The sequence below is a fragment of the Gobius niger genome (genome assembly GCF_951799975.1).
Source record: "Gobius niger genome assembly, chromosome: 5".
Lineage (NCBI taxonomy): Eukaryota > Metazoa > Chordata > Actinopteri > Gobiiformes > Gobiidae > Gobius > Gobius niger.
This window is the reverse complement of record NC_136856.1, coordinates 2,377,282-2,395,610: the sequence shown is the minus strand read 5'-3', so window position 1 is coordinate 2,395,610 and position 18,329 is coordinate 2,377,282. Positions and strand designations below refer to the sequence as shown.

General features: G+C 44.1%; 1 protein-coding gene and 1 long non-coding RNA gene across 4 annotated transcripts in view; both read right to left on the bottom strand.

Moving 5' to 3' along the window:
• LOC306962939 overlaps nucleotides 1–18,329 on the bottom strand; it is a 935,443-nt gene that overhangs the window by 213,209 nt on the left and 703,905 nt on the right. The window lies entirely within an intron of this gene.
• Nucleotides 1–18,329, bottom strand: part of glra1 (glycine receptor, alpha 1) — a 239,011-nt gene that overhangs the window by 96,275 nt on the left and 124,407 nt on the right. For all 3 annotated transcript variants that reach the window (XM_079556253.1, XM_079556251.1, XM_079556252.1), the window contains one exon: nucleotides 938–1,005. In XM_079556253.1, coding sequence (XP_079412379.1) covers nucleotides 938–1,005 — 68 coding nt within the window. The remainder of the gene's footprint in view (nucleotides 1–937; nucleotides 1,006–18,329) is intronic.

The window sequence follows — 18,329 nt, the reverse complement described above, 5'->3', positions numbered from 1 at the left end:
GACAAAAAATGACAAAAAAATGACTAAATAAATAAATAAATAATGACAAAAAAGCTACAAAATTAGTTGACAACGCCCCCAAAAAGATGGAAAAAAATCTGATCCATTTAGATCAGTTTTGTAGATCTTAGCTTTCAAATGAGGTGTTACACTGGCCTACAGGATTTGGGTAAAGCTGAACTGGAGAAAATGCTCTCGGTTCAGGCGGGAGTTAAGAGGTTAAACATTAGAAATAGTGCGTTTATTCAGTTCTTTCATAGCATGTTAGCCTTTAGCTTCAGGACAAACTATTGATCCTTTATGATCTCAGGCGTCTCCTCTGAACTCATCAAGATTATTCCAGGAAAAGAACACAGACAGGAAGTACTGGCGCTCACAGCTTCAGGTCAGAGAAGCTAGCATAGCCACACCGTGCAACAAGCCAATTGTATTTGTTACTTGGAATAATCATGTAAAAATACTGCACTAAGTAACTGCAAGAGATTACTTAGTGCATTCTGTCCCACTTACAGGTCAGTCTCGTCTAAATTCACAAAAACACACTGAAATAGAAACCTTTTCCTGCAAATTTTCATCAAGAAGACTTTTTTTTTTCAAATAATATTGAAATACGGTTCAGTTTCGCCTTTTTAAAAATAAATCTGAAACATTTTCAAGTACCACCTGCTAAGATATTGAAGATATACAATATTTAAGTCAAAGAAATAATCCATACAAGGAGCTTCAAGTTGTCAAATGTGGAGTAATCTGCGACTGTGAAAGTCTTCTTAATACAACCCATAATGTGCAAGTAACCATTACCCAAAATCATGAGTGCATCGGGTTTACAAACTATTCTGAGTAATCGGTACTAAATAACTGTGAGTGACGTAAACTCGTAAATGAAACGACTCCAGGAAGTTCCTGCAGAGCCGCCTGTGAAGACGAGCAGACTCACCATGGTGGTTTCTGCGATGGAGCCGAAGCTGTTGATGAAGATGTTGCAGGTTACGTTGACTGGGGGACCTGCGGAGAAGAGGACACAGGACATGGACATCAGAGGACAGACGGGCTTTTTAGAAATGATATATAAAGAGTCAATCACAAAGAGAGGAACACAAAGTTATTCTGGACACTCGGGTTCACAGGAAGATCTGCTCTGGTCCAGACTCATTGAGCACATTCATCAGCAGGACTGGACTGGAGAGAAACCCGAAGTTCTTTTGACGCTCAGATAATTCATCAACTCATCCACGAGATCTTCCATGAAGGTTCTTGAATCGTCGTCTGTACACTGGTGTTGAGGTGTTGAACGTTTCGCCTCTTCATCCACAAGGCTTCGTCAGCGACACTACAGTTTCAGCTCAGCTTTACTCTCCTCTATTAACGGCTACTCTCACCTGTGGGCAAACTTCAATGTCCTTTGCCATCACGACACTAGGGGCCGCCATTGCTGCAGCACCTCCAGAACAAGCCAGTCTCCCATTAGAACGCATTGCACATAAACTTTTACTGGGTTAGGCACAATCACAGAGACCAGGCTGGTTTTCATAAGGAACATTGTAGAAGTCTCGTTTGCTAATCAGCGTCATTGCGGAGCCGTCAGGATACGTGAATGTAAAACCGGTCAATATTTGTGAATGAATAAGTTGGCCATTTTATACTCACTACTGCCACCTCAGGCCACATGTGTAACTGCAGCTTCTATATTAAGCTCTACAGGCACTTCGGACCTGAAGTAACAACTTTCTGAGTGACAGTGCAGGATTTCAGAGGCAGTTGTGGTGAACAGGTCTGAGCTCATTCTACACATGAGGACATGGAGGAACATGTAGGGGAGGAAAATACTTAAACTCCGTATAGTCCCTTTAAATATCGTTAAAATGAGGACAGAGCCCTGACTCGGCTGTATTGAAACATACATTTGTAATTGAGTTCAAAGTCAGTATCTCTGTATGTGCTTGTTATGTGGACTACCTCTGGGGCAAATACATCCCTCCTCTTTCATTAACCGCTCCCTCCTTTTCCTCGACTGTATTTGCCCCCCCCCTCCCTCTGATTGGCCTCTGCATTTGCGTGGGGGGGCATGATTGCGTGAGCGGCTCAGGCGGACCGTGGCCCCCGCGCCGTGGCCCCCGGCTCCGTTTTCCGGTGACAGCGCGAGTAATTGGCCCTCACAGTAATCCAGACCCTTCGCTCGGACGGCCGCTTCTGTCCCGCCCCCGGGGGCCGTTTGAATTAGACACTGGGTTTAACCGGGGACAGCGAACGCGGCGCTGCCAGTGACCTCAGCGCGGGAACTCGCCAGTTAGTCCCGAGACTTTGAGGAAACACTAACAGGATTCTGATGTTTCTGACGCGGACGGCGGAGACTCAGGGACAATACGGACGCTCTCTGGGGCCACCGCGGGACTAAACCAGGACTAAAGAGGACTCATGAAGGAGCAGGACAATATGAACGCTCTCTGGGGCCAGGACTAAACCAGGACTAAAGAGGACTCATGAAGGAGCAGGACAATACGAACGCTCTCTGGGGCGACCGCGGGACTAAACCAGGACTAAAGAGGACTCATGAAGGAGCAGGACAATATGAACGCTCTCTGGGGCCAGGACTAAACCAGGACTAAAGAGGACTCATGAAGGAGCAGGACAATATGAACGCTCTCTTGGGGCCACCGCGGGACTAAACCAGGACTAAAGAGGACTCATGAAGGAGCAGGACAATATGAACGATCTCTGGGGCCAGGACTAAACCAGGACTAAAGAGGACTCATGAAGGAGCAGGACAATACGGACGCTCTCTGGGGCCAGGACTAAACCAGGACTAAAGAGGACTCATGAAGGAGCAGGACAATACGGACGCTCTCTGGGGCCAGGACTAAACCAGGACTAAAGAGGACTCATGAAGGAGCAGGACAATATGAACGCTCTCTGGGGCCACCGCGGGACTAAACCAGGACTAAAGAGGACTCATGAAGGAGCAGGACAATATGAACGCTCTCTGGGGCCAGGACTAAACCAGGACTAAAGAGGACTCATGAAGGAGCAGGACAATATGAACGCTCTCTGGGGCCACCGCGGGACTAAACCAGGACTGAAGAGGACTCATGAAGGAGCAGGACAATACGGACGCTCTCTGGGGCGACCGCGGGACTAAACCAGGACTAAAGAGGACTCATGAAGGAGCAGGACAATACGGACGCTCTCTGGGGCCACCGCGGGACTAAACCAGGACTGAAGAGGACTCATGAAGGAGCAGGACATTATGAACGCTCTCTGGGGCCACCACGGGACTAAACCAGGACTAAAGAGGACTCATGAAGGAGCAGGACATTATGAACGCTCTCTGGGGCCAGGACTAAACCAGGACTAAAGAGGACTCATGAAGGAGCAGGACAATATGAACGCTCTCTGGGGCCACCGCGGGACTAAACCAAGACTAAAGAGGACTCATGAAGGAGCAGGACAATATGAACGCTCTCTGGGGCCACCGCGGGACTAAACCAAGACTAAAGAGGACTCATGAAGGAGCAGGACAATATGAACGCTCTCTGGGGCCAGGACTAAACCAGGACTAAAGAGGACTCATGAAGGAGCAGGACAACATGAACGCTCTCTGGGGCCAGGACTAAACCAGGACTAAAGAGGACTCATGAAGGAGCAGGACAATATGAACGCTCTCTGGGGCCACCGCGGGACTAAACCAGGACTAAAGAGGACTCATGAAGGAGCAGGACAATACGGACGCTCTCTGGGGCCACCACGGGACTAAACCAGGACTAAAGAGGACTCATGAAGGAGCAGGACAATATGAACGCTCTCTGGGGCCAGGACTAAACCAGGACTAAAGAGGACTCATGAAGGAGCAGGACAATATGGACGCTCTCTGGGGCCACCACGGGACTAAACCAAGACTAAAGAGGACTCATGAAGGAGCAGGACAATACGGACGCTCTCTGGGGCCAGGACTAAACCAGGACTAAAGAGGACTCATGAAGGAGCAGGACAATATGAACGCTCTCTGGGGCCAGGACTAAACCAGGACTAAAGAGGACTCATGAAGGAGCAGGACAATATGAACGCTCTCTGGGGCCAGGACTAAACCAGGACTAAAGAGGACTCATGAAGGAGCAGGACAATACGGACGCTCTCTGGGGCCAGGACTAAACCAGGACTAAAGAGGACTCATGAAGGAGCAGGACAATATGGACGCTCTCTGGGGCCAGGACTAAACCAGGACTAAAGAGGACTCATGAAGGAGCAGGACAATATGAACGCTCTCTGGGGCCAGGACTAAACCAGGACTAAAGAGGACTCATGAAGGAGCAGGACAATATGAACGCTCTCTGGGGCCACCGCGGGACTAAACCAGGACTAAAGAGGACTCATGAAGGAGCAGGACAATATGAACGCTCTCTGGGGCCAGGACTAAACCAGGACTAAAGAGGACTCATGAAGGAGCAGGACAATACGGACGCTCTCTGGGGCCAGGACTAAACCAGGACTAAAGAGGACTCATGAAGGAGCAGGACAATACGAACGCTCTCTGGGGCCAGGACTAAACCAGGACTAAAGAGGACTCATGAAGGAGCAGGACAATATGAACGCTCTCTGGGGCCAGGACTAAACCAGGACTAAAGAGGACTCATGAAGGAGCAGGACAATATGAACGCTCTCTGGGGCCACCGCGGGACTAAACCAGGACTAAAGAGGACTCATGAAGGAGCAGGACAACATGAACGCTCTCTGGGGCCAGGACTAAACCAGGACTAAAGAGGACTCATGAAGGAGCAGGACAATATGAACGCTCTCTGGGGCCAGGACTAAACCAGGACTAAAGAGGACTCATGAAGGAGCAGGACAATATGAACGCTCTCTGGGGCCAGGACTAAACCAGGACTAAAGAGGACTCATGAAGGAGCAGGACAATATGGACGCTCTCTGGGGCCACCACGGGACTAAACCAAGACTAAAGAGGACTCATGAAGGAGCAGGACAATATGAACGCTCTCTGGGGCCACCGCGGGACTAAACCAGGACTAAAGAGGACTCATGAAGGAGCAGGACAATATGAACTCTCTCTGGGGCCACCGCGGGACTAAACCAGGACTAAAGAGGACTCATGAAGGAGCAGGACAATATGAACGCTCTCTGGGGCCACCACGGGACTAAACCAGGACTAAAGAGGACTCATGAAGGAGCAGGACAATATGGACGCTCTCTGGGGCCACCACGGGACTAAACCAGGACTAAAGAGGACTCATGAAGGAGCAGGACAATATGAACGCTCTCTGGGGCCAGGACTAAACCAGGACTAAAGAGGACTCATGAAGGAGCAGGACAATATGGACGCTCTCTGGGGCCACCACGGGACTAAACCAGGACTAAAGAGGACTCATGAAGGAGCAGGACAATATGAACGCTCTCTGGGGCCAGGACTAAACCAGGACTAAAGAGGACTCATGAAGGAGCAGGACAAAACCAGAGCAGGTCTAAGTCAATGCTGACGAGGACAGACCCAGGGGAAACTAGACGCTGATCATATATTACTGAAAGTACTTGAGTATTTGCTGTGGAAAAGTCCAGGACAAGGCAAAAGTTAAACTATGAATGAACAAAATGGCCGCCCTTGATTCTTGGCGTTTTCTCAATGGTTTTCAACAGTTTGTGAAGTGAAAACCATTAATGGTGACGAGATAATAAAGTGGGGAAATATGGATGCAGTACACCTTTTGGCCACCAGCGTCACATTGGGGGCGCTGTTTCACTCCTGTCACAAAATGAAAGAAACACTGGTGTCTTGGTGTTTATTGATCACAGAGCGAGAGTCGTAGCATCAACTTTCCCAGTTTTCCGACTTTCATTGCAGAGGTTGTTGAATCGGCTACTGAAAAATCAAATAAAGTCACTTTTATGATTTCCATATATATGTGTTTGACGCGACTCACAGGCACGTTTTCATTGTGGCCAAAAAGTTTGGGCCCCCCTGCTTTAGACTTTTATAGTTCCCGGGGGGAGAATTCTCTTTCCTGTACCTGGTGCATGTTTGTCAAAAGGACAGAAGGAACAACAAACCAAACATGATGGACACACTGGAGGTCAGGCTTCTGTTAAAAGCAGACGTCCCACATCGGGACGTCCTGTCCCTGCTGTAATAACACCTGACACTTGTACAAGTTCCTCAAACCTGTCGTCATTATTCACTCACTCCAGACTCGGTGGTGGTAAGCTACTATTGTAGCCACAGCTGCCCTGGGGTGGACTGACGGAAGCGAGGCGACCAGTCTGTGCCATCGGCCCCTCCCACCACCATCACTCACTCACTGCCTCCCCCAGGCCTCCATCCAAACACTGACCCGGCTCTTCCTGCTGAGATCAGGTCCATATGGATGTTTACTCACAGCAGGTTGTTCAGTAGAAGTGAAACAACGGCAGTCGTAGCTAGCGCTATCTAGCCATTAGCATTAGCGCGATGCTAACATGTAGCATGCTGTTAGCATTCTCCGTTATTCATGTATTTATGGGCTGTTGAACCACTTTGTTCCTCTCCATGACTTTGTATCTTTATTCAGTAGAAACTATATTATAATTCAGCGTTTGTTAAAGTAGTTTTTGAATAATTAGAGAAAGTTTAGATTTTTCTCCAAATTGTTTCCCCCTGAACTGTTTTCAAACATGACCATATATGGGCGAGTCCAGAGATGCGTCTGTATCTGTCAGGCCGAGCAAAGACCCTGAAGCTCAGTGAGAAAATGTCAAAGAATCTATTTCAGCATTTTTGATTCAAACATTATTCCATTTGTGTTCGTTTTAAAATGATATTATGTTAATCGATCCGACCGCAGTGAAAAAACACGTCCCAGATCCTCCAAACATGACGGAGCTGAAACCAAAACCCGACAGACTAAACCCAGCCCTACGACACAAACAGCACTAACCCTTTAGTCGTTCTTATCCCACCCCCCCCGAGCTGCTCCCCCCCCGCTTCCACACATTTCCATAAATCCCTCAGAGTCGCTGGAGCTCCTTAACTCTCACCATTTCAAACAAACTGCTTTTAAACATGAGCTGTTTTCAGCAGAATGAGCTCCTGAAGCCCCGCCTCCTGCCAGCGCCGCCACACGGGCTTTGAAGCAGGATTTGGACTAAACCTGGATCCACAGAACCGTCAGAGAGGCCAGCGCAGAGATAACAGTACACACAGTACACAAAGTACACACACAGTACACACAGTACACACAGTACACACAGTACACACGGCACACACAGTACACACAGCACACACAGTACTCCAAATACTGCGAGTACCTTCTGCTGAGGCTGCAGATACAACAGCACTTCTTCTGTGAGGCGCTTGAGAGTGAAACGTTTTGCTGATGTGGTTTTCTAATCCAAAACTAACCAGGAGCTGTGTCTTTGAGTCGCCCGCGCATCTTTGAGTAATCTGTGAGTCTTCCTCTGTGGTGATTCTTAACGCCAGAGCGACGGCAGCTCCTGAATCGCTCCTCTAAACACCCCTCCTCCCCCCTCACCAAACGCAGACTTTCACATCCTGCTGTATCCACTTCTCTGTTGCTGCAAAGTCGCTGCATCTACCGTTTAAATAAAGATAAATAAAAACACAGCTCTACAGAGTGAGCGCCTGACCCTCCTCTGGTCGTCCTGCAGAGCCAGGTCGTTCTCCTCCATCCTCAACACGTCACCATTTTTATTAAAGCCGACCTCACGATTTTAGATTTGTAATATATTCACTTTCGTCACATTTTTGTTGCGTTTACATCCTTGTTTTCTTCTCATTTTTTGTGGCTGTTTTGGTGCTTTTTCCCTGATATGCTTTTTGATTAGGGTAAAGCCAAACTGGAGAAAATGGAATCTGTTCAGGTGGGAGTTAAGAGGTTGATACCATGTTTGTTCTCCTTTTATAATCTGCTCTAAAGTCGTGAAATTTAGTTTTTCAATATACAGGAAATACTTATCCAATAGGTTGCGTTCATGTGACATCACAACATTCTAAAGAGCCGATTCACCGTATTCCGGAGGCTCGCGTGGGCGTCGCCATGAATTGTGCCCGCCCCTTTTCTCCTATGTGTTAACATGGGGCTGGAGAAGTCCACATAAAATCAACCGAATGTCCACACTAGTCCCTGACCCCTCATTCACTACATAGGCCCGCACTATATAGTCACTATATAGTCACTGATTCTGTTGGTGAATCGGACACAAGCCACGACTTTCTCCGCGCTGTGTGACGTCACGCGCGCTGCGGCTGCAGATATGTTTTTTTTGTTTTTTTTTAATCTGAATTTATTTATTGTTACAAACGTTTATTTTATGAAACAGAACAACTGTTTTGGCACTTTTACAGGCGTTACTATCATCACAAAAAAGCAACAACAAAAAAAAAGTCACCCCAGCGTGAGCTCGAAAGTGGGTCAGAGCCCGGTGTCCGAACGCCAGCAGATTGAGCGACTACATCTGCTAAAAGTTCGCGAAACTCCGGGAATAAAGTATTTCTGCGATAAAGACCAAACTCGGAGACAGTGGAATATTTATGGATAAATACGAGTTTACTTCACATGGATTTTACGTGAATGGCTTGGATTATTCGAGAGGACGCTGTCGGTCAATTAACAGCGCAAGCTAAAGGTAAGCAGCTAACGTTAGCATCATTTCACCGTAACCGGTTATATTTTGGTCGTTTATTCATGAGAAATACAAACACACGACTGAAACAGCTGATTTACTTCAGTCGTGTTTAGTTCAAAGACCTGTCGCTGTCAGGCTCTTCTCCGACTCTCGCAATGCATTGTGGTCTATATTGACCCGTGTAGTGACCATCGATGCTCACTACTTTTCGAGATGCATTGTGGGAAATTTCGAGTGGACTACTTTTTTCTCTCTGGACATTCGGACACCCCTACAACATGGCGTGAGCACTATATAGTCACTATATAGTCACTATATAGTCACTATATAGTCACTATATAGGGGATAATGTGGACATTCGGATACAGCCTCAGTCTCAAACAAAGCTGTTTTTCGGCCGTGCTGAGAAACGCTGCAGTGTCGACATGTCGGTGCAAAAGAACATTGGACATTTTACACAAATCAATCGACTAAACATCAGATTTGAGCGGAGAATATTTTCCCTCGTTCTCCGTGTAAATGAACGGGCTTCTCGCTCGACCGGAAGTGTCTGGACGGCGGAATAAGGTGAATATGTTTAAAATTGAGGTGGAGCAAATGACGGTAACTATGGTAACTGTGGTAACTGACAAAATGCATATTTTGATGTCTTTGTTTTTTGGCTCATATCTCAGTCATTACTGGAGGAATCCACATGAAACAAAAACTGTCACAAAGTCCATTGTCACCTCTGTCAGCACATATGAACTAATGTACAATTATTTTCTCAGAAAAATGTCAAAAAGTGGTGAGAATATGTGAAAACATGAGCGTGATGTTGTTCAATAGAAAGGACTTTCAGACATAACAATAATATCACAGGTTTGTGAATCCGATCCCGATCAGATACTGATGAGGAAAAACATTTGTCAATTTTCGTTTTGGAGATTTCTTACAAAAACTGCATTTCTCCCATTGGCCCCGCCCTCCATCTGACATTATGACATCATCACCTATTAATTGATAGATGAATCGATGACTAAAATAGTGGATAGTTTTAGCCCTATACGTCTCCAGCAGCAGAGCGGACACGCACGTCCACAAGGCCGTGCATCAGCCCAGCACCAGCACATTCAGGACAAACGCTTGGTTTTCGGTGAGTGTAATTGGGTAAATCCGTTCCGCAGCTGCTGCAGGTGTGGCTCAGACCCCCCCGCCCCCCCCCCCTGCATTAGTTTGGTGGTCCGGTCCCCTTGGCTTAAACCAAAAGCACCTTCATGTTTGAGTGAATTACAGCCTCGCTCTCGGTCTGAGAAGAGGACGCGGTGCATTCAAGGTTGTCCGTCCACGCGGGCGCTCCAAGGTGAGAGTAAACAGCGGCGGTGCGTTCACTGCCCTGCCCATCGATCGTGTGTATTAGCAGCTTGTACTCTTCACAAATGCGATTAAAGCGCGGCCGTCATGGAGGGAAGCCAGACAGAGAGCGAGGGAGCGAGCGGGCGGGAGCGAGCGGGCGGGCGGGAGCGGGCGGGCGGGCGGGCGGGAGCGAGCGGGAGCGGGACACTTCAGGGATCCAGGTCCAGCCCCCGCGAGAGGGAAGACGAGGTCGATACGTCTGGGATAAAGGAATTACAGTATGAAGGGAGGGGAAGCTCATAACAAACAAACCCTGCTGTTAACCTCTTACCACCCGCCTCAACCATTCTGTCCTCTTCATCTGTCCTCCATTATAGAGGCCTGTGTAACACCTCATTTGAAAGCTAAGACCCACAAAACTGACCTTTTCCTCGCGTTGTTGCTGTGTGTTTAGTTTAGAGCTTAGAGTTTTTGTCACATTTTTAGTGATTTTTTGTAATTTTTTTGTTGAATTTTTGTCATTTTTTTGTTGAATTTTTGTCACATTTTTGTTGAATTTTTGTCACGTTTTTGTTGAATTTTTGTCACATTTTTGTCATTTTTTTGTTGAGTTTTTGTCACATTTTTGTTGAATTTTTGTGACATTTTTGTTTAATTTTTGTCACATTTTTGTCATTTTTTTGTTGAGTTTTTGTCACATTTTTGTTGAATTTTTGTGACATTTTTGTTGAATTTTTGTCATTTTTTTGTTGAGTTTTTGTCACATTTTTGCTGAATTTTTGTTGAATTTTAGTGGAATTTTTGTTGAATTTTTGTCACATTTTTGTTGAATTTTTGTTGAATTTTTGTTGAATTTTTGTTGAATTTTTGTCACATTTTTGTTGATTTTTTGTCACATTTTTGTTGATTTTTTGTCACATTTTTGTTGAATTTTTGTTGAATTTTTGTCACATTTTTGTTGAATTTTTGTTGAATTTTTGTTGAATTTTTGTCACATTTTTGTTGAATTTTTGTCATTTGTTTTTTTAGTTTTTGTCACATTTTTGTTGCATTTACATCCTTGTTTTCTTCTCATTTTTTGTGGCTTTTTTGGTGCTTTTTTCCCAAGAAGCTTTTTGATTAGGGTAAAGCCAAACTGGAGAAAATGGGATCCGTTCAGGTGGGAGTTACGAGGTTAAAGGTAACGCTAATTTAAAGCACAGGTCAGTGAAAAACCCACACTAATAAGGGATAGTTACAACAAACCTGGCGCCCCGGGTTCTGTGAGCTGCTTAACCTCTGAACTCCCACCTGAACGGATCCCATTTTCTCCAGTTTGGCTTTACCCTAATCAGAAAGCACCAAAAACAGCCACAAAAAATGAGAAGAAAACAAGGATGTAAACGCAACAAACGTGACAAAAATTCAACCAAAAAGTGACAAAAACTCAACAAAAATGTGACAAAAAAATGACAAAAATTTAAAAAGGTGACACAACACAGCAACAACGCGAAGAAAAAGATCAGTTTTGTGGGTCTTAGCTTTCAAATGAGGTGTTACACAGGCCTATAGCGAAAGAGGACGGGTGGTAAGAGGTTAGTTTGGATGAACTGAATCCAAAAATCTCATCGGTTTTGCTCAGTCCGGCCCATTTTTTCCAGTTTCCGTTACGTCTCTACATGAACTACACCACACATGATACATGGGAGATAAAGGAGTCATCCTGAACATGTTTTCCTCCCGTGTGTTTACCCGTGTGTTTGCTCATGCCAGAGCTCATCGGGCTCAGCTGCCGCTCTCCCGTGCTCACATTGTTCTTTTTATATCTGCGTTCCCGCTCTGAACATTAGCATCACACATTCATCACGGGGATGTTCTCCTCATCTGTCCCGGGTCACATGGTCGCTGTTTATTCCTAGAAAACGGAGCAGAATTAACCGAGTAAACCCCATTCATAACTAGCACTCTGAGTTATTCCACTGTCCGCACTCGGTCGGCACTTTTAGCTGCAGAGTCCTACGTTCCAGGAGCTGTGTCTGTAATGAGCCGCAGTCATAAGGCTCTCGGGGCTGGAGTTGCTAAGTACTGCTTTAACCTCTTAACTCCTACCTGAACGGATCCCATTTTCTCCAGTTTGGCTTTACCCTAATCAAAAAGCTTCTTGGGAAAAAAGCACCAAAACAGCCACAACAAATGAGAAGAAAACAAGGATGTAAACGCAACAAAAATGTGACAAAAATTCAACAAAAATGTGACAAAAATTCAACAAAAATGTGACAAAATTCAACAAAAAATGACAAAAATTCAACAAAAAATGACAAAAATTCAACAAAAAATGACAAAAAATCAACAAAAAATGACAAAAATTCAACAAAAAATGACAAAAAATCAACAAAAAATGACAAAAATTCAACAAAAAATGACAAAAAATCAACAAAAAATGACAAAAATTCAACAAAAAGATTTAAAATGAGCTGTTACACAGACCTATATAATGGCCAAAGAGGACAGAATGCATTTGGTTTAGGCGGGTGGTAAGAGGTCAAAACAACACCATCACGCCTTTGTATCTGGTTTTCCGTGTGATGTGAGTGGCTGTAGCGTGTGCACATGTGCAGGTGAAGCGTGAGACCGTGGAAACATTAAAGTCACTATGGGATGAACTGGATGCATTAAAGTCATTAATATGCAGTGGAAGTGGTGAAAGTGCATGTGCAGTGGTGGAGTTCTTCTCTTCCACCGGCAAACGATTTGGTCCAATCCAAACAAACCCGCGGCCGAGCGTCTCTATCGACCGACCCACTCCCGCCGCACTCCTTTAAAATGTTAATCTTGTAAAATAAATGACCAATTATTGCGCGTGAAAGAGATTTATATTGAACTCCTGTTGCCTCCGGACCGGCCGCATGTTCCCGGCTGATAAAACCTCCCTCTGCCCAGGTCCACTCTATTGTACTGGAGCCCCAATAAAGCAGAGGTTAATTAGGAAAACCCCATTTCGGCTGCAGGAATAATTCCAATGATTCAAAGAAAGTCATTCACATTTGCTAGATTATAATGAAACTGTTCGATATGAGAAAATTCCAGATAACTGAGCCGTCAGGGTGAGAGAAACTCCATTTTCCAACATGTTTGATTCATAAAAAGCAAGACTGAGCTCATTCATTTGTTTAATCGCACAATCCTACCTGGATCTGCCAAACATCTGACCAGTTTATACAAAACTCCTAATGATGTTTTTGCAGTGAGTGATGGAAACCTGACAGATACAGAGGGTTATATTTCTTTTAAAAATAATTTGATCTTTTCATTCCATGTATCACTTTATTCTACAAAACCTACTTAGTTTAAACACATTTTCATCACATTTCAATAATAAATATTTCTTTATGTTTTCACTCCTCAAACTCCTATAATGTCAGGTGGCGCAACCGTCTGAGTAAATGACCAGACTAATAAAGCTTCAGAGCAACAATTTAAAAATAAAACATCATGGCATAATTGTATATTCAGTATCTTTCAAATGAGCCTTAACAGTTTTAAAGCTTTTGAGAAAACGAAAACACTTTTGTCCGACAATTTGTAATCTTAAAATGTCAGGGCGGCACAACCGTAGATATATATGTAAAGGCTATGGGCCAGATCTTGTGGCGGCGCACGGGGCGGCGCAGGCTCTTGGCGAGTTATTTTCCGAGTGGCGGCGCTATATGTGCCATTGGCCTCCGCCACCTGTGAGGGGGCGTCACAAGAGGAGGCGACTGCACTGATGGAAACACGGCTGACATTCACTTCCTGGTTTACATTGCGCTGTCTTGCGTTCTTTCTTAAGCCTTAGGCTCTCACTGGTCAAACTAAAAACTTTATTTACCCCATCGTGAGCTAAACCATGTTCACGTCTCGAGAGAAAAAGAGCTACAGCGTCCGCTGTGGCGCGGATCGGCCCGAAACAAAACAAAAGCACATGTTCCCCCCACACTCCCACACTCCCACACAACCACTCTCCTGGAGGCGGAGTCGATCTGGTTGGAGGAAAATGTGTGCCTCCACCCACTTAAATGCACTAAGTCTGGAGTGGCAAGATCACAAAGTGCTCCTACTGAGGCAAAATGTCACGCTATCGTCTCCGTTTTGAGACACAAGATCGGGCCCTAGATGTCTTGAGGCGGAGTCACTTCCGGCATAACCGGCGGCCATCTTGCCACAGGGAAGCTTTCTGGCGAGCTCTAGTAAGTGAATGATCAGCACAAACACAAATCCTCATATCTCGCTCAAATCTTCAGATTCACAAACATATTTATTCATATATATATACCGACATCTCAGAGGTTTATAACAAACCAAACCGTTTGAAAATCGGTAGAAAATGGAGAAAGTTATGGTTATTTAAAAGTACATGCGCCAAAAAACACAATGTTACGAGTGAGCGAGCTCCCTGTGGCAAGATGGCCGCCATGTGGGGACGTCGCCCTCTATTGGCCAGCAGCGCGTACGAGACATCCAGCCTTTATATATATATATGGGTACAACCGTAAGAACAGGGCTTTAATTTTGAAATGAAGAATAGTCACAGCAAACAGGATCTGACATCATCCAGAGGAACAAGTGTCTTATGTCTGAGTGAAAAGGTTTGAAAATCTCTTTCTAGAAAAAATAGCTTTTTCCGACTCATAAGTCAAATGTCAGACTTTCGGTGTCAGGAAAATAATGGGAAATATGATTTTATTACAAAAGTATTTAATTAGTTTTAAAAGTAAATGTTTGCCCATGCTAACAAATGCTAACGCTAATGTAAGAGCCCACATAAAAGACCATTTAATTTGAAATGAGCTGCTAATGTCCGGCGGTGCAACTGCAAAAAAAAGTCAAATTGCCATCTAAACATTATAGGGAGGCACTGATCCAACACTGGTATAAGTATCAGAGTCAGTACCAGAAAAAAAGATCAGATATCGGTTTAAAATATCCGATACTGAACCGATAACTGTTTTGGAAACTTTATAAATTTGAGATAAAACTCGGTTGCGCCGCCTGACACTTTTTTTACACAGAGAAACTCCAGCCTTTTACGTCATTGACCCAAATACAGGCGCAGATATTTCAAAGTGTCCCGACCCTGAAGGCCACACGGCTGCTGTGAGACGATGTCAGGCGGAGCAGCGCACATGTGGAGGTGATTCTCTTTCATTTTTAAGTGGGCCTAAGCGCCGGCCCAGAGCGGCACTTACGCTGTTTGTCCGGAGGAAATGTAAATGCGGCCGAACCATACGCCGCGTACATTATGGATGAGGCGACTTCTTACGCCTGTTCAAACACGATCATCCACTCAGGTGAGAGGGCCGGCAAAGTGAGCGTTAAAGATTCAGGCGACTTCACCGCTGGAGCCGTCAGCGCCGCTCGCCGGGTTATTTAACCGGGACGAAAAACATCTGCAGCAGCTGAGTTTGTGTAGTATAAACAATCCAACAATACAGACACACAAACACACACACACGCCACCTGTTTACAGCAACACAATCATGTCAAAATACACACACACTGAGGATCACAGCTCTCCAATTATCCACATCATGAGAGAAATACTTCACATCATGAGAGAAATACTTCACATCATGAGAGAAATACTCCACATCATGAGAGAAATACTTCACATCATGAGAGAAATACTCCACATCATGAGAGAAATACTTCAAATCATGAGAGAAATACTTCACATCATGAGAGAAATACTTCACATCATGAGAGAAATACTCCACATCATGAGAGAAATACTTCAAATCATGAGAGAAATACTTCACATCATGAGAGAATTACTTCACATCATGAGAGAAATACTTCACATCATGAGAGAAATACTTCACATCATGAGAGAAATACTCCACATCATGAGAGAAATACTCCACATCATGAGAGAGATACTCCACATCATGAGAGAAATACTTCACATCATGAGAGAAATACTCCACATCATGAGAAATACTCCACATCATGAGAGAAATACTTCACATCATGAGAGAAATACTCCACATCATGAGAGAAATACCTCACATCATGAGAGAAATACTTCACATCATGAGAGAAATACTCCACATCATGAGAGAAATACTCCACATCATGAGAGAAATACTTCACATCATGAGAGAAATACTCCACATCATGAGAAATACTCCACATCATGAGAGAAATACTTCACATCATGAGAGAAATACTCCACATCATGAGAGAAATACCTCACATCATGAGAGAAATACTTCACATCATGAGAGAAATACTCCATATCATGAGAGAAATACTCCACATCATGAGAGAAATACTTCACATCATGAGAGAAATACTCCACATCATGAGAGAAATACCTCACATCATGAGAGAAATACTTCACATCATGAGAGAAATACTTCACATCATGAGAGAAATACTCCACATCATGAGAGAAATACTCCACATCATGAGAGAAATACTCCACATCATGAGAGAAATACTTCACATCATGAGAGAAATACTCCACATCATGAGAGAAATACTTCACATCATGAGAGAAATACTTCACATCATGAGAGAAATACTCCACATCATGAGAGAAATACTCCACATCATGAGAGAAATACTCCACATCATGAGAGAAATACTCCACATCATGAGAGAAATACTCCACATCATGAGAGAAATACTCCACATCATGAGAGAAATACTTCACATCATGAGAGAAATACTCCACATCATGAGAGAAATACTCCACATCATGAGAGAAATACTCCACATCATGAGAGAAATACTCCACATCATGAGAGAAATACTCCACATCATGAGAGAAATACTCCACATCATGAGAGAAATACTTCACATCATGAGAGAAATACTTCACATCATGAGAGAAATACTCCACATCATGAGAGAAATACTCCACATCATGAGAGAAATACTTCACATCATGAGAGAAATACTTCACATCATGAGAGAGATACTCCACATCATGAGAGAAATACTTCACATCATGAGAGAGATACTCCACATCATGAGAGAAATACTCCACATCATGAGAGAAATACTCCACATCATGAGAGAGATACTCCACATCATGAGAGAAATACTCCACATCATGAGAGAAATACTCCACATCATGAGAGAAATACTCCACATCATGAGAGAAAAACTTCACATCATGAGAGAAATACTCCACATCATGAGAGAAAAACTTCACATCATGAGAGAAATACTTAAAGTGTTTACTTTAATAAACAAAACCTGCCCCAGAGGTCAAAGACAGGCTCCAGGACAGTGTGAACGTCCTACCTTTACTCAGACATGATTTAAAGTTATAAAATGTGAAAATTCAATAATGATTCATGCAGGGGGTTTACAAGGGCTAAGCCCAGGGGCCCAGCAGGCTGAGGGGCCCCTGGGCATAAGGAGGAAAATGTGCTGTCAAATGAGTTCCCTCTTTCTCTGCAGACTCTCTCACATGTAAGGCTTTATCAGAGGACTTTTAACCCAAGACTAAACCAAGACAAAACCAAGACAAAACCGAGACTAAACCGAGACTAAACCGAGACTAAACCGAGACTAAACCAAGACTAAACCAAGACTAAACCGAGACAAAACCAAGACTAAACCAAGACTAAACCAAGACTAAACCAAGACTAAACCGAGACAAAACCAAGACTAAACCAAGACTAAACCAAGACTAAACCAGGACTAAATCAAGACTAAACCAAGACTAAACCAAGACTAAACCAAGACTAAACCAAGACTAAACCAAGACTAAACCGAGACAAAACCAAGACTAAACCAAGACTAAACCAAGACTAAACCAGGACTAAATCAAGACAAAACCGAGACAAAACCAGGACTAAATCAAGACTAAACCAAGACTAAACCAAGACTAAACCAGGACTAAATCAAGACTAAACCAGGACTAAACCGAGACTAAACCAGGACTAAATCAAGACAAAACCGAGACAAAACCAGGACTAAATCAAGACTAAACCGAGACTAAACCAGGACTAAATCAAGACAAAACCGAGACAAAACCAGGACTAGATCAAGACTAAACCGAGACTAAACCAGGACTAAATCAAGACTAAACCGAGACTAAACCAGGACTAAATCAAGACTAAACCAAGACAAAACCGAGACTAAACCAGGACTAAATCAAGACTAAACCAAGACAAAACCGAGACTAAACCAGGACTAAACCAGGATTAATCTGGGTCTAAACCAGTTCTGAGCCTTTTTCATTGAGTTGACACTGGGAAAAAATATGTACCTATTGGTCTGTTCACATCTACTATTAAAATAAAAAAAATATCTCTGTGGGAGGACCCCCAGACCCCCCTTTTAAATGTGCCCTCCACCAGTCTGTCAGTAGCAAAGGTTCTTCCACGAGGGCCACG